The sequence below is a fragment of the Paramisgurnus dabryanus genome, chromosome 4 (genome assembly GCF_030506205.2).
Source record: "Paramisgurnus dabryanus chromosome 4, PD_genome_1.1, whole genome shotgun sequence".
NCBI lineage: Eukaryota > Metazoa > Chordata > Actinopteri > Cypriniformes > Cobitidae > Paramisgurnus > Paramisgurnus dabryanus.
Window position 1 is genome coordinate 45,949,645 of NC_133340.1, and position 25,296 is coordinate 45,974,940.

Here is a 25,296-nt window from a genome sequence, read left to right on the forward strand (position 1 = left end):
GCAGGTTGAAGAACTCTTTCTGTGAGATTTGCCATTTTTTGCGCCGACTGACTTTTGCTGCAATTCTTCTGTTGGTTATGACAAGAGTGTTCAGGCGCCGCATCAATGTGAATTCGACGCAGCGCCATCTACGGGAATACTGAGATAAACTCATTTCAGGAGTAACACGGCATTACAAAAAAAAATATATGAATAGATTTTTGGAATTCTATGAATCGATTCTGAATCGGCAACGCTTGAATCGCGATTCAAATGTGAATTGATTTTTTGCACACCCCTAATGTGTAACCAATAAATCTGCAGCAACTGCGTGATGCTATCATGTTAATATGGACCAAAATCTTTGAGAAATTCTTCCAGTACCTTGTTGAATCTATGCCACGAATGATTAAGGCAGTTCTAAAGGCAAAAGGGGATCCAACCGGGTACTAGTAAGGTGTACCTAATAAAGTGGCCGGTGAGTGTATAGTCTATTGTTTACATCAGATTTCGCATGAACGTCTGGTAAAAGAATATAATATACAATTGGAGGACTTTTTACATCGTAACACTGTATATGAGATTACACTTTAGGTTTCTGTAAACACATGAACCTGCCTTCAAAGTTTGTATTTAAAAGTAGGGAGGAAGTTAAATAGATAATCCAAACAGCGCCGTAAAAAAAGTTGCGTCCTTTAGGGAGTGCAATTTAATGATCTTTGTGTGACTTTTTCCCTTTGGGGGCGGAGGCAAAAACAAAACAAACAAAAGCCGCTAATCCAGTATGTAAATACACACAGACAATGATGCCAATGATATCCATATTTTAAACTTTACAAATGAAACGAACTTGCTTAGTTGCCTTATTTAGTATATGCAGATCTATGAATATGCCAATTAGTCCACGCCTCTAAGCAATTGCACTGCTTGGACCATAGACATGAATATGTGAAATAGTCCCCGCCTCCGGGGTGTGCACAGCAAAGCTTTTAAAAGCATCTGAAAACGCCAGGCAGATGCCAACTGCCAGATTTTTTTATGCTAAGCGCTTTGGTTGCTGTGATACTTCTGCTTTGTTTATCAGTCGTTGAAAGATGTGCCGGTTGATTGTTGTAATGTTCATCTCGCCCCTTCTCAACTGTTATTGGACGGCCGTGTGAGAACTGGCATTGATGAGCTGAGGTTTTCACCCAAATTTATTTTTCAACTTGTCGGTGAGCGAGGAAAAATCACCAAGCGTCAGTTTTTAGAGTGAAAAAAATGCATCAGCCAGCGTAAAAGCTTTGGTGTGCACTAGTGCTGTGTTCAAAATATCGATACGACGATACATCGTCATGGACGCCTGACGATGCGTGCATCGATACAGCACCTTCCGTATCAATTCGGATGTATTTTTGAAAGTAACGTGATGAATTGCTGTTGATCCGTGATCCATATGGAAAGGACGCATGTGTCCCGCGGAGTACGTAGAGTTAAAGGTGGCGGGGTATACTTTCACTTTGCGTGTCTGTCTCGCTGGCGCACGTGTCTGCATAGTGAGCCGCATACTCGCGCTCTCTCTCTCTCTCTCTCTCTCGCGTGCTCATTAAAGTCAATGAGTTCAGTATCTTAGCCTATACTACTGCACAGGGCTTTATTAGCCATGCTCTTATAAAACAGTACTAACGCATTTGAGAAGAAACACGACAAAGATTTGCATGTGACAAGTGTATGTCTAGAGAAGAGATACAGAGCTACTTCAAACTATAACTGTCACATTAATAATCTGATTTCTATTAAATAGTGTTAAGTCTGACTGCATGTTTATAGATATATTCATAGATGTAGAATAATGAGAGACAAGAGTAAGGCACCATCTTTGTAAAACTGCTTTTAAAAAAACATAAGTTAAGTACTAACTCTGGGATTTTAAATATTTCTAATAGCTAATAAATGAATGGCAAAAACACAACTGTTACAACACTGCTTATTCAATGTACAATGTACAATAAACAAATAATAATAAAAATAATAATAATAATTTTACTAAATTCTGAACAAAAATGTAATTCAAAATAGTCTTGTATCGTGATGCGCATCGTATCGGGACCATTGTATCAGGATACGTATCGTATCGGGGAATTGTTGGCGATACACAGCCCTAGTGTGCACGCTACCTAACAGGTTAAAGCAGCATGTGTGGGCAATCTGTGCTACAATCGTTTTAGCGCTGAGTCTATGCAGCATGAATACATAATTTCTATGACTCAAACTATTGATCCATGCATTCAACTGCATTGAAACCAAGGCGATTTTAAACTGCGGGAATGAGATTTTATGAAGAAAATATTCAGTAATGGTGTTGAATGATAAGTTGCACATGGCTTGTCTTAAATCATATTAAAAACGCCACATAGACATATAAACAACAATAAAAACCTGATTTTCCCCACAGGTGGACTTTAAGGCTGGATTTACACAGCTAGTCTTGATGCCCAGTTCTGATGTGTTGCCTGTATCCGATTTGATTGACCACCCGCTTACATCGTTTAAAAAGCGACTCATATCTGATATCAGCATTTACACTAAACACTTGGCAAAACAATTCAAGGTAGACATACTGACCCAGAACAGCTTAAACCACAGTGGACGTAATCTCGCGATATGCAATGGACAGAGACAAATTGATTATACAATATTATAGAGCTTTATTTCTGTAATAAGACATAAAACTTTAACATTACTCTCCTAAGTGGAGCCGTCATCCTTCATTGCGCTGCGAAGAAGAGTCGTGATAGCGGGTGGTGTCCACCTAAGTGGACGTCATTTGCCAATGTCATATTTTCAATGAATAAATATGCAAATACATGTATCCGATTCATATCAGATTTATTTCTACATATAAATGTGTGTGTATATAATGAGATTGGGTTAATTTTGTTTTTTTATAAATGAGTGCTTTATAATGCATTAACAATAACGTTATTAAATTTATGCATGATGTTAAGACTTATCAGTGGTTCATGATGTTGCTGTTAGGGGGTGTGTACAACAAGGCATTTACCAGAAAAAATTATCTCTGCCGTTTTGAAAACTATCTTGTTTTACTGTAGCCCTGGCAAAGGCATCTGAAATGGTTTCCCTTTCAAAAGAAGTGCTCTGCATGTTCTGCGACTATTACAGATGTGCACATAGCAATGTCAGTGCTAAAACGATAGTATATTGTGCTGTCTTGCTTGGGTCACTGTGGTCTTGAGCTTGTGTTCTAATATTTGCTACTACTGTTTTTCAAGTAACCTTTTAACATAATGCTTTGACTCTGTCACTAACAGATTTTCAACCAGTTGTCTAGTTACAGGTATGCCAGGAGTGATCTAGAGATAAATGCATTTTTTTAAGTCACAACGGTGATAGGATATGGATTGTGGTCTCTGTAGCTGTATGGTTTCGGGTCTTTTTAAATTACAACGCTTACAGTTAGAACACTTACCAGGGTTTTTCCTGCATAAAAATGTTTGGTGTTTCAACATCGCAATCGCGTTCTTTGCCTTTGACACAATGTGACCAGTAATGGCTTGAAAACTAATTATTCTTTTAAATCGATTCATTTTTCTGAATGGTTAAAACAGTTAATCACCAAGTGAATCAATTAGAGCTCACTTAGAGGCTGTTTACACTTGGCATTAACATGCGTTGTCGTCGATCAGATCACAAGTGGACGACGTTAATGCCAGGTGTAAACGGTGTTCAAAACGTTTTGAGCTTTCGTCCACTTTCGACCACTTTCAACCACATCCAGAGTAGGCATGGGCCGGTATAAGATTCTGGCGGTATGATAACCTTTAGCAAAAATACCACGGTTTCACGGTGTTGCGGTATTGCCATTGCAACACTAAAATGTGTTATTTTCAAATGCCAGGTACAATAAAGCCTTTAAATTATAATATGCTTTCAAAACATATATAATATTTTCGTAATATATATTAAATGTAAACATCAAATCAATCACATGACTTCATGATTTAATGAATTTTGTATAAGCACAGCTCATACCTTGGAAACGGTATCACAGAACATTTTAGTGGTTTTGAAACCTTGACTGTTTTAAACCTCGGTATACCTTGAAACCGGTAACCGGCCCATGCCTAATCCAGAGGTAGTCGAAACCACTTTCGATCAGATCGCTTTGGAGTTGCGGAACACACATGTGGTTGAATGTGTTCGAACAGCCACACGCGACCGCCTTCTCTCCCCCCATTTATCTAATCTGAGGTATTAAACACAAGTTTTACGTCTTTTTTTGACTTCTGGCGTGAACATACGGTGAACAGCGCTATTTTAGCCTTTTATTGATAAAACTAAAGTGGCTGATCTCTGTAGTTTCGCTTTGAAAGCGTGTGAAAGTTGCGCGATCCCATTTCATCAATTGCGCTGAAAATTCAGAGAAAGCTCTTACATACACACGTACAAAACTCTGTGCAGCATGTTTACTTGCTGAACAAGCAGTGGACTCCGACATAATATTAGTTTGCGTCCATATAAACTCAAAATTACTACGCTTGGGTTTGAATGACAGCAGAGAGACTCGCCCACCTTCTCACAGACCACCCCCTCACAGCATTCAGGACAGTAGCGGTCGAAAGTGGACAAAAGAGACGGATTTAAATACCAGGTGTAAACGTAATGCGTCTCTCTCGTCCACTTGTGATCCGATCTATAAAAAACATATTATTACCAAGTGTAAACAGCCCCTCAGTGAGTGAACAACAAAACAGATGGCATAAAAGTGCTTTTCTCCACATTTTATTAAGACTTATTATTAACTATAATTTATTAAATATAACACTATTATTAGATCAAGGATTAGGATCTTAAAGGGATAAATCATCCAAAAATGAAAATGTTTTCATCATTTACTTACTCTTATGTTGTTACAAACCTGTATAAATGTTATTGTTCTGATGAACACAAAGGAAGATTTTTTAAGGTCATTTGTAACCAAACGTTGTTGAGCCCCATTCACTTCCATAGTATTATTTTTCCAACTATATAATAGGTACTCATCTGTTTGGTTACAAACATTTCTCAAAATATCTTTCTTTGTGTTCATCAGAACAAATAAATTTATACAGGTTTGTAACAACATGAGAGTTAGAAAGGATTTTGATGAATTTGAAAGAATGACAGAGGTCACAGATGTTTATGACCGTGTATATCAGCTATCACCAAAGACTGCAAAGCACTGCAAAAGTTATATTTCATTTGATTTTGAATAACTAAACACATATCGCATATAAAATGTGTGGTTGAGCCACGGTACACATGTACAGTATGTGTGCATTAGAATATGGCCCACCTCCACCTCTTTTGAGCGAGGAAAAACCCTGACTTTCATAGTTTCTCTCTGCTTGTTTTTCATGACTTATGCCTGGTGCAGACTACATGATAGCCACTGTGTCAGATTTTGTCTCCTAAATGTCGTAGACAAGAACGCCTCAAACTACACGTTACTTCTCGATCAAGCATCCCTTGCGTGTTATTGTGTCAATTGTATCAATTGACTTTTGTGTATATTTATGTACATACTGAATGACTTCAGAGTTACTGAAGTGCCTCCGCTATCGTTCACCAGCATTTATCTTTGTTGTGGTAGTAATGCTTAATGCTGGGCACCCCTAACAACTTGCTGAAACATTTTAAGATTGGACTCAACACACACATAAAGAATGTTTCTTGCATAATTTTTTTTTATCTGTGATCGTAAACAACTGGAAAAGAATAGGCATGATCAAATTACATTCATAATCTGTACGAAAATAATGAGGTGCCCCTAGCTTAAGGAAACAACATAGAGGCAGGAGTATTATTGCTATAGCACTACAAATATCCTCTGTTGCCTAGCTCCACCTAGCAGCACGAATGCCTCTCTTTCTTGTCACAATGTATTACTGATGAAATGTATTGCTTGAATGCATTGTATACAAAAAAAACTAACCCTTGGCTATGTATACTGTGTTAGACTTGATGAGACTAGTTCTAGTGCACTTATGTTTTGCTGTTCTTGTGTTGCTCTGATTGCTTCTATTGTTTACCTCATTTGTAAGTCGCTTTGGATTAAACCATCTGTTAAATGCATCAGTGCAATGTCTGAAAGCTGTGTACAGAAGGCTTCTGTGTTCCTGTTGTCGGCATCAAAGATGTGACAGAACCCTTCATGGACAAAACGATCAAACTCGCTAGTTTTCTGTCGTGAATCTGTATAGGCATTGCTTATCGTATACAATGAAACGCTATACGATATAAAACGATTGAGTATTAAGTCCCGACACTTATTGTTGTATATAAATCATCACCCCACGGGAAACCCTACTACAAATAAATTGCACTAAAAATGGATTAAAATTGTGTTGTCTACACCAGGTACTATAAATGTTGAATAACATTTGGTTCTCTCACATCACAGACAACTTTTTATATTGATCTTTCTTAATTATCCGAAGGCTAGTTTGACCTTCAGAAGGTCAATTGTCTAAATAAAGGCACACCATTTGAAAGACGAGAGTTAGATGTTTTTTGTACAGGTATCCGTCAACAATCTTACTATTCATTTTGCCTTTGCAGGTATGGGCATAATGAGGAGTATAGGGGAATAAAATCCAAAAATGCTGAAGGATATAAGTTAGCTGAAAGTTAATAAATCTCTATCATAACAAACATAGAGTGTTAAGTATAAGTCTGTGTTTTTTTGTGTTTGTATGTACAGGGCAGTAGGGTGCAGACGAAAGTGGGACTTCTAATGCTGCTCTGCACTTGGATCTGCAACTGTCCTATCGCTGTCATGCATTTCCTGCACAACCAAGACAATGTTCCCTTTGTATCCTTCTGCCAATACACACACACACCTGATCAACTTAATGGATATATATCCAAACAGCATGTCAGTGTTCCTATTATATTTGTAAAAAGCTATTAAAAGCTTAAATTTGAATATGGTTCATTTTCATAACAGCCAGTCAGTTTGGTAAAAGTTGACTTAATGTTTATCTTCAGTTCATACAGTAAGTTTAAGGCTGGTTATTTTCATCACAGCCAGTAAGTTTGGGAATTGCGTTGCATCACACGAGACACATTTGTTTAGAATTGACTCAAGATTTTAATGGAATAATTTGTAAATTCTGTTTACTTTTGTTGCAAGTTATGTTTCCTTAAATTGGTTGTTTAGCTGACAGGTCAGATCTCTGAAAACCTGGGTGAGGATGAGAGACTGGTTCAGGGTCTGTGTGCGCTGCTGTTGGGGATTTGTATTTACTATAATGACAACAGCTTAGAGAATTATACAAAGTATGTTAATTTCTTTTTTTACATTTATGTTTCATTCAAAAAAAGAATTGATTCCTCGATTCTGAAGAATCAACTCCTTTTTAAAAGCCTGTAAGAGTACTAACTGTGTGATTGATAAGGGTAGAATATGAAGTTTAAACTTCAGAAATGGATCCGAGATGGAATTTGACTTGTAACTTAACTTGTCACACTCATAAGCTGATGTCAGAGATGTGTGTTTATGCATATCCTTTCATTTTTAACAAAAAAAATCTATATTTGTTTTATATCATATGATATATATTATATATTGATATATTAAACAAAAAGTTAATAAATCCCCCATAAGAGTCTTCCAATGTACTGGAAGTGATTAAAAAAAGAAACAATAGACCATTTATTATATAATTTGTCATATTCTTTTGTTTGAAAACATCTGTTAAATGAAACAATCTGGCTATTTTTCAAGCATTGTTTTATTAATACTGTACATTGGAATAGGAGGAAAAGGGAAATGTGACCCTCCTCTTTATACTAAAATAAAATATATATATATCATTAGACCAATATGTAAGGAATAATTGAAGAAGGGCCGTTGAATTATTCAAAGATATTTGCACACCCAAGTAGTGATGTGGGTGTGCATTTTTTCAAATAATTCAAAGGACTGGAGTCAATTATTCCTCTTATGCCACATTTACCACAAACATTTCTCTGGTGCTTGTTTTTAAGACATTAAAAGGTTAGGTGTGCGGTTTACAGAAAAATAAACAACACCCATTAAAACATTTCTCAGCCAATCAGAATAAAGTATGCAGCAGGCCCCTGGTTTAGGTTTATAGTTAATATTATGTTAATATTTGGGGGTTTTCAATTATTTATTTTTAGATGTACGTTCCTACGTGTGTCTTTAGTAATAAAGAATGAATCAAACATCCCTAGCTGTCAGTATGTATGTCAGTAAGAGTGTAGATTAAAATAAAATGTTAACATGTAAAGAATTTTTACTTAATAAGGTGTCATTATCATTTCTTGATATGCATGATATGTATTAATTTTTCTTGTTTTCAATAGAGAAAAGCTGAAACAGTTGATTGAGAAGCGCATAGGGAAGGAAAACTTTGTGGAGAAGCTGGGCTTCATAACCAAACATGAATTGTATTCCCGTGCTGCCCAGAAACCTCAACCAGCCTTTTCTACACCAGAACACATGATGTTTGATCATGAGTTCACCAAACTTGTCAAAGAGTTAGAAGGTTAGTGTTGAAGTCCAGGACACAAACTAAACATTGTTCCCCTAGGTATTATCATCCATTTTCGGTGATATCATAGGATGACTGTACAAATGTGGGGCCCTGCTTATACCTAATGTAAAGATCTTATTGGGTCTTGAGTCATTTGTATTTAAGTGGAGATTCATTACAGTTTACATGTGGTAGTAAAATGCAGCTACGGTGACACAAATAAGGAACTACATTTTGTACAAAAGTGCAATTTTGTGTTTGAATGCACTTTTCTTATCTTACTTGCTCATAGGTGTGATCACAAAAGCAGTGCTTAAGTCAAGTGAAGAAGAGAAAAAGGAAGAAGAGGTGAAGAAAACACTAGAACAGCATGACAGCATTGTCACCCAGTACAAAGAACTGATCAGAGAACAGGTAACAACAAATCAATACAACTATATCCACTAACCTCATTCACACAGCACACTGAGTCGGGGCGGCACAGTGGCTCAGTGGGTAGCACTGTTGCCTCACAGCAAGAAGGTTCCCGGTTCGAGGTGACCTTTCTGTGTGGAGTTTCTGCATGTTCTCCCTGTGTCAGCGTGGGTTTACTCCGGGTACTCCGGTTTCCTCCCACAGGCCAAAAACACGCAAGTTAGGCAAATTGGAGATACCAAATTGTCCCTCCCCCAACTTTGGTATGAATCAACATGTCTGAATAAAACTTGTGTATGGATTACCCTCGCCATAAATATAGCCGTAGATGCTGGAATGGCGTTAAGAAAGAAAGGAAGAGGAAGAAGAAGATTCCGGATAAGTCCCATAAATTTGCCAGTGTGCCTTCTGTGTTGAACGCAAACACGTCCTAAATTGTTTCTGTGATCATTTTGTAAAATTGTTTTAACATTTACAGAACGCATCCTGGGTGAACAAATAGGAGAATTAATGCCATAAGGGGCATGCCGTAGTGAGGATGCATGTGTCATCGCAACAAGAAGCTATCTTTCATCTCTTTGACATGGGGATTTTAAATGCAGATTACATTCACAACAAGAAATGACTGCAAACTGGAATTAAGCAGAACAGAAGAGCGGGACACGCTGTGATCATTATAATCTATAATAAAAAAATATCAGTAATATAAAAAGAAAAGGACATGAAAGAAAAAAAGCAACTATGTTAAAACGGAATGAAGAATAGTCAGGATGGCAAAGATTTAGTCATTCATCATGATCTAAAATGATCTGTTATGATCCACTGCCCCCCAACACCCCAAATACTTGAACAGCCTTTGCATAAAAAGAAAAACACACAAGCAGGAGGGCAAAGTCTTGCTTCCTGGAAAAAAGGTTTGAGGTTATGGAATGGCCAGCTCAATCCCTTGATCTCTACCCATTTGAAAACTTGTGGGGTGACATTAAAAAGCAGTTTCTGAAGCAAAACTATGGAGCTTTAAATATGACAAAACGATTTGAATTTGAAATCCATAAACTTGAACTATATACAAGTGTAATTTCATAAAACTGAATAATTTGATGCCGTATTTGTAAAGAGATGTATTTTCAAAGAGTGAATTTACAGTTTTGAAAAATACAGCTTCAGGTTTTCAAGATAAAGAGAAAATTCAAAACACCAAATTCAAAATATATTTTCTAAAATTCAAAGCGCAAAAATTCAGATCTTACAGAAAGTGGGTCATAGGTCAAGCTTCCGGTGTGCACAGGGAAGAGTAGTAGATCTCGGAAAAGTCCAACAGACAGCTACATGCAGACAAATGCTAATATGCTTTGACTTTGATAACCTTCTGCTATCACTCCAGAAAAATTAATTAAGTTTTAAAAGGCATTTGTTCAAATGGATATCTTTATATGCATGATTAACAAGTTCAGAGGATTTGTCACATTTAACTATTTTTTCTACCATTGATGAGTTATCTCGTTAATTAAGTAAAACGCTTCCCTGCCTATTATCCACCAGGTGGGGCTCTTACTCAGTAAAACAGTATTCAATTAATTTCAGTAAAAAACAGGGTAACGCTTTAGATTACAGAATTTACAGCATACCAATTACAGAAATGCGCCGATGGGAGAGGTAATATCTGCGGGTTATTAACAAAAAAAACCTGCAAATTAAATAACACAGGCGCAACAGCTGAATTTCATAATGACCAACGCAATCTACTAAGGGCAGCGCAAATTAGTTCAGGGTCACAAATATGCAGAGCTGATAAGTTAACGCATGATGGGCTTGAGTTCAACTACAAGGATCAGCTAACGAAGCCATTCGCACTAAAAAGTGAAGGTGTACAAGAATTTTGAAACGTCTGGTATTGTGTGACTTCTCATAGAGACTCCTCTTTATTAACTTTTTAAATAACATGGCTTGGCAAACAATATTTTTGATTAAAATGTTCCCCTGGCCTTTCAAATAAACTGTTACGTGTTAAATAATCGTCTGCATTGTATCACGCGTTATCTGCTCTCTGTAAAATTATGCACGATATACGAATGTATTTGAGTAAATAATAAAAAGAAACTGAAGTCATTGAAATAAACAAGACATTTTGAAGTAGAAAGACAAAATAGTATTTGTTTGTAAAACATACTTAGATAATGCCAACTTTATTTAAAAATCCCAAAAATATTTTTTACAGTGTAGGTTTTAGCGTTTAAACCGCTACGGAATTCCTTTTTGGGACATACCAGTAGAGACCCACAGAGACAGTTATAGTTTCCATATACAACCAATAAAATTCCCATTAAATCTAAAATAATTTCTGTGATGGTTTCTATTGTTTTTAGCAGGAATAATTAAAGTGTCTTATGGATATTTCCTAATTTTAAGGGTGTTGTAAAATTGTGACTAAATGAGAAAACCTTAAAGGGGCCATGACATGAAAATCTGGCTTTTTCCATGTTTAAGTGCTATGATTGGGTCCCTAGTGCTGCTATCATCCTAGAAAATTTGAAAAAGATCAACCCAGTAACTTAGTTTTGGTAAACCATTCTCTACAAGCACATGAAAAAATAGGTCGTTGAAATTTGGCTCTCCTTATGATGTCATAAGGAGCTCTTATTATAATAATACAACCCCTTAATCCAACCACAGCACTGCAATTTATTGCAGAGAGAAAATAATTCACAGAACAATTGAGTTTCAATTTCAACAAACAACCATCGTTGTGATCAATGTTTGCACTTCATCTGCTCATGTGCATTTTAAAGGACACACCCAAAACGGCACATTTTTGCACACACCAACAAAGTGTCAATTTTAACATGCTATAATAAATTATTTATATGGTATTTTGAGCTAAAACTTCACATATGTGCTCTGGGGACACCAAAGATTAATTTGACATCTTAAAAAAGTCCTGTGACATGGGCCCTTTAAACTATAAACATCATTTAAATAACCGAATAATCGAAGATTTGTTTTTATGAGCTCATTCGAGTATAATATTATTGTTTTGCCTGGTGATTATTAAAAGGTTAGTTCTGATCCTTGATTCTGAGGTTTAAACCGTTGTAACGTTAGCTAAAACACCCAAATTAACCACACTTTTTACCACATTATTAATGTGTGTGTTCTCCGCCGCCTGTTTGCTTCACGTCGGCTTCTTTATGACACATGTCCTTGCCCAGGGATAATTCGCCCAGATAAATAAGTACATCCCTCCGCGTCGCCTGCTGCTTTTATAACTTAATTACCAAGTATTATATTATCTTAATAACATATGTTTTGTCAAATAAGCTCTATGTATTGAACAATACTGGTTGACAACAAATGAGTTCAGCGATATCAGCACCGGCCACATATGACCACCATGAGCTACTGAAAATGTCATGCACGAAAATTTATTTTTAATAAAAATGTGGTAACACAGCCAATACGATAAATACCGTGGTTATACTTTGACAAAACCATGGTAAACTTTAATGAGGACATTTTTCCTCATATTCATTTTTTACTGGTGCATCGACTATTTCTGACTCCGTCTCACGGGAGGGGTGTCATCTCTGAACCACAATATGCAGAGATGTAATTTTTGTATTATGAGCTATATTTCCATTTGAACTATATTGAGCTATTCTGTTATTTCTTTTATATAATTTCTTTGTTGAATACTGGACAATTTTCGGGGCACATTAGCGTCTGTATGTGCCAGGAAGTTGATAAACGGCCAGCTGGCGATCATAGTATTTTTTACACCCCTTTACCATGACAAATCCGCACAAAACTTATAAAAATACGTTATTCTACAGAGCGAGAGCAGAATTATCATAAAGTAGCGTCTGTCTGTTTTAACCGCTTTGAACTTGACAAATCCTCTGAACGTGTTAATCATGCATATGAAGAGATCCATTTGAACAAATGCCTTTTAAAACATAATTTAATTTCGTTAAAATAATAGCAGAAGGGTATCAAAGTCAAAGCATATAAGCATTCGTCTGCATGTAGCTGTCTGTTGGACTTTTCCGAGATCTACTACTCTTCCCTGTTTACACCGGAAGCTTGACCTATGACCCACTTTCTGCACGATCTGAATTTCTGCACTTTGAATTTTAGAAAATTGAATTTGGTGTTTTGACTTTTCTCTTTATCTACCTGAAGCTGTATTTTTTAAAACTATAAATTCACTCTTTGAAAATACAAATCTTTACAAATAGGGCATCAAATTATTCAGTTATATTTTATTACACTTGTCTATAATTCAAGTTTATGGATTTCAAATTCAAATCGTTTTGTCATATTTAAAGCTCCATACAAAACCTAAAAAAGTTTCTAGGTACCAGAAGTTGGGTAACTCGATTTGAGACAGATGTGCAGCAGTTATCAATAACAATGGTTATGTTACTAAATATTAGTAATTCAATAGTTTAAAGAAGTTAAATCTTAAAAATGTCTCTAGTTTTAAGTGTCTACAGAGAAAAATGTTGACACTGCTATTTGCAGCTTAATATTTATTTTCTTTGCTTCACTTTAAAGCGGCCATTTTTCATCATCCCATTTTTCAAACTTTTGTTAGCGTGTAAGGTTGCTGTTAGAGCATAAATAATGGCTGCCAAATGATAAAGCTCAAAGTTTAGATCCAAGCGATATATTATCTTTAACAGAATTCGCTTATCAAGGACTACAGAGAACGTCAGGTTTGGACTGCAGCCCTTCACTTCACGAATGTATGATGTCAATATTCTGAGTTTTTGACTAACCTCGGCCTACAGCAATACGCCAGTCGACAGCTAATCTACGCTGCTGTCCAATTATAACACACTAAACCAGCTTCACAATCAGAACTCGTTATGTATTTCTGAAGAAGGAATTCATAGTACAAGAAAGACATCAGTCCATTTTTAGGACAGTGAAAACAGCGGTATAGAGAAAAGTTAATTTGTCAAAAGTACTGCGATTTTTTTTTTACAGGCGAAACATGAACACATGTTATATTGCGCACCGTAAACATAATCAAAGCTTCAAAAACACAGAAGAATGGGACCTTTAAAAGAACAAGTCAAACAAGATGTGTTATATTTTATTATCATATCGGAACATTAAAATACGTCTGGGCACTGTTGGGCAGTGAGAGCAGTAATCGTGTAAAGGGGGTTTAATGATTTTAAACAGTGGGTTGCAATGACAATTCTTCATTGGCTCACTCGGAGACCGTTTAAACGTTTATTGTGGCTGGCTTTCACAGATGCCATCCCTCACATTCATATTTTCTGTAAATACAAAATGATAAGTAGTTTGCTTTACTTTATTTGCAAACTGTGTTAAAATTTACAATTAAGCAAGCCTCTTTAAAATTCATGTTTTACTATTGCTTTTTTTAAGGAAAATAAAAAAGGAAAAACTACTCTCCACCAAAAGAGATTTATTGTGCATTTTTCCTTATACTTACATGTGGTTTATAGTTATATGGATAACATTCAAGATGTGTTCAAGAAATTGGTTGTATTCCTCTTTGTTTTCAGGACTCTCAAATAAATGAGCTGAAGGAGCAAATGGCATCACTAACTACCCAAAATGAGAAACTGCAGAACACCGTAACACAGCAGCTTTCTCAGATCCAGCAGCACAAGGACCAGTACAACGTCCTTAAACTCAAACTAGGTATTTCAAAGTTTCTGAAAAAAGAGAATCTTTGCTCACTGTACTCCTACTGCAATAATTTTGGTGGCCAAAATTATTAGAACTTATTACACGGCTCTCTGGAATGCTTGATTCTGATTGGTCAGTTGAGACATTTGCAGGTTCGTTCTTTTCGAATAATAACCGCTCCAAAATAATAACGCATAGCCGGTACTACTTTTACGAGTAAGATCGCTTCGCGCCAATAAAGATTACTGTTTGTTTGGCGCCATCTTGTGACAAACACTGGACAACCACGACAAGACACAGAGAGCGAGACTGAACTTGACAAAATAGAGCATGACAGCTACGAAGCCAACACACAAAAAAATACAGAATGGGCATTAAAACTTCTCAAAGACTGGTTAAAGAGAAAAAAATGGAGACAGACAAGTATGAAGCAGAGGATCTTAATAAGGTATTACGATCATTTTATGCATCTGTGCAAAGTTTCGCGGAAGGATAAAAATGTTAATTTAAAACAAATATGCCAATAAAATGTTTCAAATTCATATTCATGTCCAGTTTTTTTTCTTATGTGACAAGTAGCCGTGTAATAAGCGGGATAATGTAGAGTCAGCCGGTAGTTATCGGGAAATAAGCCCCTTCAGTGTGATACAAGACCCTCCGCTTCGCGTCGGGTCCTGATCACACTGTCGGGGCTTATTTCCCGATAACTCCGCTTCGCGTCGGGTCCTGATCACACTGTCGGGGCTTATTTCCCGATAACTACCGGCTGCCTCTACATTATCCCTTACTTAACAGATCTTTTAAAATGTATTGCGATACATCTGCGATAATGAATGTGGAAATTTTTTCCAGATATTGCAATAATTGCCCAGCTTGTCTGTGTAGTAAATGTGGCTCAATCTGAAAGCAGGTGATGGCGATTTACTACTGAACAAAGAACCGGCTTTACTGACGAGATGTGCATGACAATCGCATGTGATTTATTGTGGAGCCCTATGTTAGTGGCATGAAACCAAAAAACATAACGTTGAGTTTGTGGCAAAACTTTTCACAGTGAATGCATTATATACGGCGTTTGCTTTTTTTGTTTGGGTTTCCAATAATGTTTGTTTGGGTATAAAGTCTGAGGCCCTGTTTACATTAGAGCATTTGCATTTTAAAACGGCATTTTAAAATGAAAACGATCCTTGTTTATACTGCCATTTTAAAAAGAATCTTCATCTACACTAGACACGACCATAAACGCATGAAACATGACCAATCACGTAACTGGGCATGCGCATAAAAGTGTAAAATAACTTATTACTCTAATAATAGGTTACCTTTGCGCATTTATGCAGCCTAGGGGTGTGCAATATTCACAAAAATTCATACCTGGATCCTTTGCCGGCAACTACAACAGACACTATTTTTGAACCTATAAAAATGTGTTGGGGAAAGTTTTATATTGTTCTAGCTCCCTCCTACAACACATTAATATGATTAATAGGTTAATGTTGATGTTATAAACCAAACAGAAAGGTCTTTATGATTTAAAAAGAAAGCATTCAAGTGAGCAGTACTAAACAGTAGCGAACTTGAAGCAAAATAAATGTCAGCAAATACAAACTTCAATCAAAAATAATAAGAGGTGAAGTATAGCTTTAGCCTACAAAAAATGCTTATTGCTTTAATGTATGGAGTTCCTCTTCAACCATTTCACGCATATTTATGATCTTATAGTCCATTTGAAAAATTTCATACGAACTGACTGTATTCTTCAGTCATCTTCCCTTACCCGTCGCTGTCCAGTGCGTGTGTGTTCCCTCACATGCGTTCTCCGACAAAAAAGCGTGTCTGGCTAAAGGAAAATTAATATAACATTAATTTTTAAAAGTGTGTGAGGTCTGTGCACGTCCTCCGCTAGCAACAAAGAAATAGCAAAAAGCGCAATTGGCTAAATGAGCATTAAATATTAATATGTTCACAAAACGTATCAACAAAACATTGATTAAAATTAATGGAACTTGCGCCCTTGCGTTTAAAGGGAATGTTGGATGGCGTTCTGATTGGTTTATTTGACGTTACGCCCAAACCACACCTATGAATAATGAACCTACTTCAGACCAACCCCTTATTGATTTGCGCCTGGCGCAAGAGTTATTTATCCCGCCGGGAAAATAGCAACAGTGCCCAAGATCCGCCCACAAAGTCACTTGCGCATTGCGCTTCGCACTTGCATTTCAGAACCTTAAAATAGGGCCCATTGTGTTTGTTGACCATTCACATGAGAAGTGTCTCAGCAGATTAAACCCTTACTCTGAGTTTACATGATTTAATGTCTGCATGTAAAGATTGTAAAGAACTGGACAAATATTAAAGATTTAAATATATTTAAACATTGATTGGCTAAAAGTAAGCGTTTTCTCAATCTAAAGTGAAAGTAAAATAAAATCCGCAAGTCTGCTAGCGCCCTCTGCCGACATTTGTTATAATACATAACAATGTTTTTATTACATGTATATCAATATTTTTGTTTAATAAAATCACATGTTTACTTGGTTTTTTATATTTTATTTGAACCAATTAATATTGCATCGTCATTATTATGTAATTTTGAAAGTTATTGTAGTAATGGTCAGAAATTCAGTAGGAGAGGGGCATTCAGTAGGAGAAAACAGGCAGGGCTTGAGTACAAAGTCTCTCAAAGAGGTTTATTATCATATTTAAAACTTTATAATGACTTCATAAAATTTTTATTAGGTCATAAACATTAATAATTGTTATTATAACAATGAATTTGTCATAAACGCGGATGTAGAGGAACCCAGTTGCAGACTGACATATGAAACAAGAAAGCAAAACCCACGGTGGGGAAAAACAGGACCAAATTGTAAACTAGTCGAAACAGACTTAGACAAAATCGACACTAGATTGAGAGGACTAATAAAACAACTTGTAGCAGACTAGATGAACAAACTTGAAAGCTACTGCTTCAAACAAGACATAGACATCTCAGATCAGGTGAATGAGCACAGGACAATAGACATTAGGACATTAAATAAGGGTGCAAATCAAGAAGGTAGCAGGAGAACATAATCAAACAATAATGGGATGATTATCGAGGAGACGAGAGAGACAAGACAGAGAAGCGAGCACATGGCCTGAATAAACAAGATTATGCCCACACACAAAACATGGTACTGTCAGAACCCTGTAACAATGAACTAGAAGCTAAGACGAGACCAAATCCTGACCGGATTTTGACCAAGTGAAACTGAAGTATATAATATAAAAACACAAACTGAAGATGAAGGACACAAGTTATTATAGAGAGTTCCTGTATTGAAGAGTTAAAATATCAGTTTTATTTAAAGTTTATATTTAAAGGAAATGGTCAACATGCTACTAATGGTTTATTTTCTGCAGGTAAAGATAATCAGCAGACAGGTAATAATGCAGAGGGAACCCATGTGAATGGCCTGCAGTCAGAAATGCTAAGCCAGCTCAGAGAACAAATCGAGGAACTACGCAGACAAAACCAACTACTCCAGACACAACTCACTGAAAAGGACAATGTAATTACCAGCCTGGTATGTTCAGCTCTTCATCCTCACCCCAAACCCTTATTATTAGGGGATCAATCCCAGAATGGACGAAAACCCCCATGGAAATTGTTAGTTTAGTTGTTATTATTATTTTGTCATTGCGTCTATGGCTGCCCATAGAAGTGTACGTAGCAAAGTTATGAAGTTATTTTGCACTCAGATAGAGGACACCAAATTTGGACCATCTATGTCAAACCCGCTAACGCCCACAACAGTCCAGATTTCACGTTCGGTTTTGCTTATAACTTCTGATCCTTGCCTCATGATGATTTGATTGCACCCTATGACGTGAAAATTTTTCGCCATACTGAATTATTCCTAAAACATGCATGTTTCATCATAGCATCACCTCGTGGCCTCAAGATATTATTTTTTTTATTTTTGCTTACAACTACTGCAAACTTACATCTAAAACCATGACTCATCATGGATGATTAATTTCGTGGCTTGGAGTATAATCATTGTCTGATACCAATTCACTCCCTAGCAACCAAACAGAGTGTCCTAGCAACCATTTAGCAACTTATATCTCAGCATCATAACATCGTAGAGACATGGGGGTAGGCTCTTTTTACCCCAACTCAACTTTTTATCCTTTCTTGCCTTGACCCCGCAATTGCTGCTGTTTATTATTATTATACCTTCTTGACCTTTTCCAGTAGTATTATTTTGTAGTGGTATATTTGGAAATAATTTGGTTTGTATCACACAGAAAGCTGAGGGCATACCATCAGGAGAGGGATCAACTTCAAACAACACAGAAATGTTAAAGGTAAAGTGCAGTCCCTACTTGTACAATGTTCATTAAAGCTTTAATAGTATTCTAACAATATACACTGATCTGTACCTGCTCATGACTACACCAAACATTTAAATGAAGCTAAAAAGACATTTTTGTGGGTGTTTGCAGGAGATGGAGTTGCTGAAAGCTCAGCTGCAGAGCCAGACAGCGGAAATTTCACAGCTGCAGACTGAAAGACAGGAGCTCCTTAAAAGATCTGAGACCATGGTGAGTGTGGTACTAATGTTTTAGTTTACTGCATTGTAGTCTGACCCACAGACCATGTTGTAGAATCTTGCACTTAAAACTTAGCCTGAAGTTGTCGTACTCAGTTCCAGACAGAATTTGAGTCTGCCTCTGCACTCAATTGGATAGACCTACAACCAAACAGAGCAACCGAGTGTGTGACGTACGTTGAAATGGCATCTGTCCTTTTGCAGCCTGACCTGAACTGCTAGTTATTTCACTACAATGAGACTAACATTATGATTGTACTAAGTCTGAGTTAGCGAACGTACATTGACACCTACTATGTTTACAACATTTTATTCATGTCATGAAATTGTGAGTTATTTACTAAGTCATAAAGTCAGACTTTCTTGTACCATTTGTAGGTTAGATGAACTTCATCCACAGGCTTCCGAAAAGGAGCTGGCAACGACCGCTTATTATATCCACGTTGTCGTGCACGCCTAGTTGCCCATTTTCATTGTGTCCCATCTTCTTGGTGACCATCGGAGCCAGCTGATAAATTAAACTTTTGCAGAATCCTGTAGGAGGGACGGAAAAAACATTTTCGATCAACAAATGCCTCTAATAAAATTAATGCACTGTCGATATCTTTTAGAACAGACTCGATGACAGAATCTTCACATCTCAATTGCTTTTTGGTGACGTGGTTGATTTTGTTACTGTTGATCATTTGTCCATCATTGTATAAAGCCCTCCCTGACAATTTAATTGGTTTGCCCAGCTTTTGTTCGAGCATAGTTGCGCACAACGGAGCGACACCAGACCGAACTTCCCGACCTGAAATGTGGGCGGGCTAAGTTCGGCTGGCTGCGATTTGGACCATTTTAAATGCCTTTCTGTGTAAAAAGTGATTCCGTGTTTGTTTTCTACTTATATGCTTATTAAGTTCACTATTGGTTTGTTTCAGGCTGCAGTCCAAGTCACTGGAGAAGATAGTGGTTACTTAGAGAAGATTTCAGAATTAGAGGGCAGACTCTCTACTCAGAATGCTGAAACACAAAAGCTTAAGGTGTGTACTCAAAATTATGGGTTTATTTCTTGCTACCTGTGCTTCATCAATGTATCTGCCAAACCTGTTTGTCCTCTGAAAGGTTGTGGGAGGGCTGGAGCCTATCCTGTGTAGTGGTTGACCGATATGTGTTTTTTATGGCCGATACTGATTTTAGAGAGCAGTATGGCCAATTGGCCGATACTGTTTTTTTTTACAGGCTTTGTTCTTATCTTTACTAAATGAAACAAAATAGTAAATTGTTTTTATCTAGTAATTTAACCTGTTTTTTTTTTAATCAGTCGAGAGAGATGGGGGGGAAAGGGGGACAAGCGTAAACAGACACTCTAAATAAAGACAAAGTGATTGTTTTTATTGCTCGATCCCATGCTATGAGTCTCGCAACTCCCTCAAAAACCTCTGTTTTATCATCTATGAAGCTAGGGAACTGATTGAGACAGAAATTCTTTAAAAACAGCATTTGTGCAATTGAATAAACAGCTTTTTCCAGTTACAGATATGTGAGTGACCTTGCAGCTTAAAGGGATAGTTCGGCCAAAAATGATATTAAACACATGATTTACTCACCCTCAAGCCGTCCGAGATGCATCTGTCCATCATTTTGCACATATTTTCATTTATTTTAGAAAATGTCCTAGATCTTTTAGTTTATAAAATGGAAAGATATGGGGTCCACTTTCTTCAATTCCAAAATTGTGCATCCATCCTTCACAAAAGTAATCCAACCGGCTCCAGGGGGATAAACAAAGGCCTTCTAAGGGTAATACATGCCTTTTTTGTCTTCGAAAATCCATATTTAAAACTAAATAAATGAAAATACGCCTCCGTATGTACACACTTTAGTGAGGGTACTTTGCTGCAGCTCTGTTCCTCCGACCTCCACAAAAGTATGTACACTATGCTTATACTCTCTCCTAAATGCTTATCATGGCTTTCAGCCAATTCAATTCGAGAACCACAAAGAACAATTGTATAATTATAAATATATTCTTTTAAAGTATGTAACACTTATTTACAAAACCTAATTAATGTTGATCTGATATATCACGCTAGTGTTTGAATAAGACTTTGTTACACACCAGTGTTGTTGTGTGTAATGATTGGTCATTTTACCATCTGTCAGACTTCGGCTTTAAAACGGAGTGTCTTCTCATTACAAACAACAAATTAAAGTAACAGAAAAATTTGCTGGCCAATTGGAAATATTTATTTTTTATTTCTAAAAAATATAAATATCGGTCTATCACTACTCCTGTGCATCATTTACTATCAATTTCATATTTTAATTCATGTTCCTTTGGATTAAAGACTTTCTAATGTGCATTTAGATTCTCTCTTTTTGCTGCTAAAATGAATTGACATTTTTTACTGTGTTATAGGGGGAAGTTAAAACTCTTTTGGAGAGCAAAGAATCAATGGAGAAAGATCTTGCTTCAGCCACAAGTTCAGTAGCCATCTTGCAAGCAGAGAAGAGCAAGTTGCAGCAGGATGTGCAGGAGTCCAAGAAGGAACAGGATGATCTTCTCATGCTGCTTGCTGACCAGGATCAGAAGATTCTGTCTCTGAAACAGAGACTCAAGGACTTGGGAGAAACGGTAATTTTTTAACTGTACTCAAGAACTTGAGTTTTTAATTTAGCTTAAAAACTTCTACGGGTTATCTTAGTCTTAGTTCTTTGTCTAAAATTCTTTTGTGGTGTATTTTTAAGCATTTTTATTTTAATTGATGGTTTTGGTTTCATTGTTTCCCTGAAGATTGAAGATGAGGATGATCTGGATTCAAAGGACCAGTTTGATGATGATGATGATGATGATGAAGAAGATGAGGGTGAAGAGGATTGTGATGAATAAAAAGCAGTGACTTAGCGAAAGTGAATGACTGCTAACATTAACTTCTCATTTACATGCTAGAGAAAAAGATTGAAGGCCTTGGGACCCTTACAGCAAATTTTTCGCTCCAAACCTACAGTACCTTTTTAATTTTTTTAGAGTTTGCTTCTCAGTGGCAAAGCAATGCAAGGATTACATTTACCTACCTAATAGAACTGGACCCATCTAATTAAAAAAAAAAAACTTCAAATTGCATCTTGACTAATATTTTGGATAATAAACACAGAGAAATTATTTCTTTTCAGGTCAAAATTCCCAGTGGGTATGTCCTAATCAAATACAGATATAGAGGAGACGCAGATCTAAAATATTCTGTCTGGATTGCTTTTTGCACTGATAATGAAGAAGAGAAAATAAAGAAAATATTTGCTCCTCTTTTTTATGATATAGTGCGAAATACTTTACTCTGCTTTTTCACACTGCTTGGGAACTGCTTGAGTTAATGGCTTCATTGATGTATGTGTTTTGCAAAACTTGCCTTCTCTGCTCAGGTGCATAGTGATACACTTGTCAGTTAAGTTTTGTTCAGATTAATGTTTATTTTGCGTTGGATTGCTGGCCATTAAATAGAACATTCCCTTTTAAAGACATCCTAAGGAAATAATTTTCTTCTTCTGTTAATCCATGTCAGCAATTTTCAGTTTACAGTTGTGTTAAAAAAAGAAGTGCAACATCATTAACCTGATAAACCACTGTTAGTAGTAGTAGTATTTCTGCATTGAAAATTATATAGATGTAATAGAAAAACAGTAGAGCCCATACTATTTGTTCTTGAGTTATTGACTCATTTATTGAAAGTGGCATAATCAAAATAATAGCAGTGTGAAGTTTAATTGGAAAACTGGTTAATTCTGTGAAAAACAGCTAATTTTCTTCCTTTATTAAGAAAGTGGAAGCAAATGTTTTGCCCATTGCCATAAAATCAATCTTCTGCTAAATTTCTGAGTTAAATGGGCCGCTCAAAACATTGCTCAGAGGAACGAAGCAATTTTATTTAAAAAGTTGATCTGGGGAAACCGTATAAAGACATTCAGCAAATTTTAGGATGCTCAGCTAAAATGATTTCAAATGCTTTAAAATGGCAACAAAAACTGAAACATGTAAAAGAAATCAAGCAACTACTTTTAAAACAGATCAAAGAAAATTTAAGATGGCAAAGATTCAGCCATTTATCACCTCTAGAAAGATCAAATATGATCTGTAAGTACTGTGGCAGTCATCAACTTCAGAATCACATCAACTGGCCAAAAGACACATGGCGTAACATTTTGTGACCTGATGAAAGTAACATTTTTCTTTTTCGGGTTTAGTGGTTATTAACAGAACCTCACGCATCCCCCGGGTACTGAATTCAAGCCACAGTTTAATGTAAAAACAGTTAAGCATGGTAGTGCAAAAATCATGGTATTGGGATATTTTTCATACTGACGTGTTGGGCATATTTATTGTATACAAGTGAACATGGATCAGTTTGAATACCTCATAATTACGTGAATAGATTATGTTGCCCTTTGCAGAAGAGGAGATACCCCTGAAATGGGTGTTTCAACAAGACAACAACCCCAAAAACACAAGCAAGTGGGCAAAATCTTGGTTCCAGACAAAAAAGATTGAGGTTAACGAATGGCCAGCTCAATCCCTTGATCTCTACCCCACATTAAAAATGAAGTTTCTGAAGCAAAACTTAAAAATTGACAGGAACTGTGGATCCTGGGTTGAAATACCTGTTTCTAGATGCCAAAGGTTGGTTGACTCGATTTGGCACAGATGTGCTGCAGTTATAAATTACAGTGGTTATGCTAAATATTAGTCATTAAATAGTTTAAAGTGAGGTTAAATCTTTAAGAAATTTCTTCAGTTTTAAGTTTCTACAGAGAAACCGATTAATATTTATTTTCTTTGCAGACTTGATCAATTTAGTTAACGCTTTGATTCAGAATTGAATGTTATGTTTTAAACCCATTTGAAATAAGGAAATAAACTCTTTTTGCACTTTATTTCCTTTTTTTAGTACACTGCTATTTTTTAATACAATTGTATATTAACATATGATCAAACACTTTCAGCCCACTTGTGTTAAGTTCACACTGCCATACTGTTTCCCATGTTTTGTTTTTCAGAACACTGCTGAAGACCTGCATATACTTTAAGTTTCTCTAAGACTGGATATGTATTTTGGAACAGTTGGTTTAATTTATGGATAAACAAACCACATAAGAATAAACTTTAATACTTATTTGTGATTTTTTGGCTTTTAAATTACAGTTTTTTACAGCTGTGTTATTAAAGTGATAGATTTTTCCACATAGAAATATGCAGACATATTAGGCACATTAGATGCTTCACCAGGAAACAGTAGGATATATGATGAAGATGCAATATATACATAAATATAGATTTTCAATAATTCTTGTGTTGTTCTAATTCCTTCTATTGTTTACCTCATTTGTAAGTCACCGTGAATAAAAGCATTGGCTTAATGCAGTGTTCTTCACTCCCAATCCTGGAGAGCCGATGCCCTGCAGAGTTTAGCTCCAACCTTAATCAAACACACCTACATGTGATTTTCTAGTGATCATAAAGACATTGATTAGCTTGCAGGTGTGTTTGATTAAGGTTGGAGCTAAACTCTGTAGGGCACCGGCTCTCCAGGGTTGGGAGTGAAGAACACTGGCTTAATGTAATGTAAATGAGAATCAATTACAAATCAATAGAAAATAATATGAATCGTAAAATTTGTTATGCCCTGGATGAATTAGAACTCTGACATAGACAAAAAAATCCCAGTTTATGACTGGCTGCAAGCTACTGAAGGGTTGAAGGCAACAGGTGAAGCAAGATATTAGTTTTATATCGAAAATGAATTCACCTTTTGTAATTAATAAAATAATAATGAGCAAATGTTAAATAGATACTAGGAATTAATTAATTTGTAAATTACTAAGCAAAATTATAAAATGTTTGACAATCTGCTCAGTTTATTATTATTATTTAATTATTTAGTGCTTATTCTGCACTACATGACATATATCTAATTATTCATTATCCCGATTATTTGATGCTTTTGTAAAGTCAACAAAGTAACAAAAATGTAACAATAAAATAAAATGATAAAAGTCACAATTGGTGCATTAAATGATAAATGAAATGCCAAAATAAAAAACGGCATAGGCAC

General features: G+C 36.1%; 1 protein-coding gene across 4 annotated transcripts in view; it reads left to right on the top strand.

Annotated features, from left to right (window-relative positions):
- uso1 (USO1 vesicle transport factor) overlaps positions 1-22,695 on the top strand; it is a 55,130-nt gene extending 32,435 nt beyond the window's left edge. For all 4 annotated transcript variants that reach the window (XM_065254840.2, XM_065254842.2, XM_065254841.2 and 1 more), the window contains 11 exons: positions 6,722-6,832; positions 7,181-7,299; positions 8,353-8,534; positions 8,815-8,936; positions 14,477-14,615; positions 18,012-18,175; positions 18,903-18,962; positions 19,101-19,199; positions 20,131-20,232; positions 21,612-21,827; positions 21,987-22,695. In XM_065254840.2, coding sequence (XP_065110912.2) covers positions 6,722-6,832; positions 7,181-7,299; positions 8,353-8,534; positions 8,815-8,936; positions 14,477-14,615; positions 18,012-18,175; positions 18,903-18,962; positions 19,101-19,199; positions 20,131-20,232; positions 21,612-21,827; positions 21,987-22,082 — 1,410 coding nt within the window. In that variant the 3' untranslated portion in view covers positions 22,083-22,695. The remainder of the gene's footprint in view (positions 1-6,721; positions 6,833-7,180; positions 7,300-8,352; positions 8,535-8,814; positions 8,937-14,476; positions 14,616-18,011; positions 18,176-18,902; positions 18,963-19,100; positions 19,200-20,130; positions 20,233-21,611; positions 21,828-21,986) is intronic.
- The last annotated feature ends 2,601 nt before the right edge of the window (positions 22,696-25,296 follow it).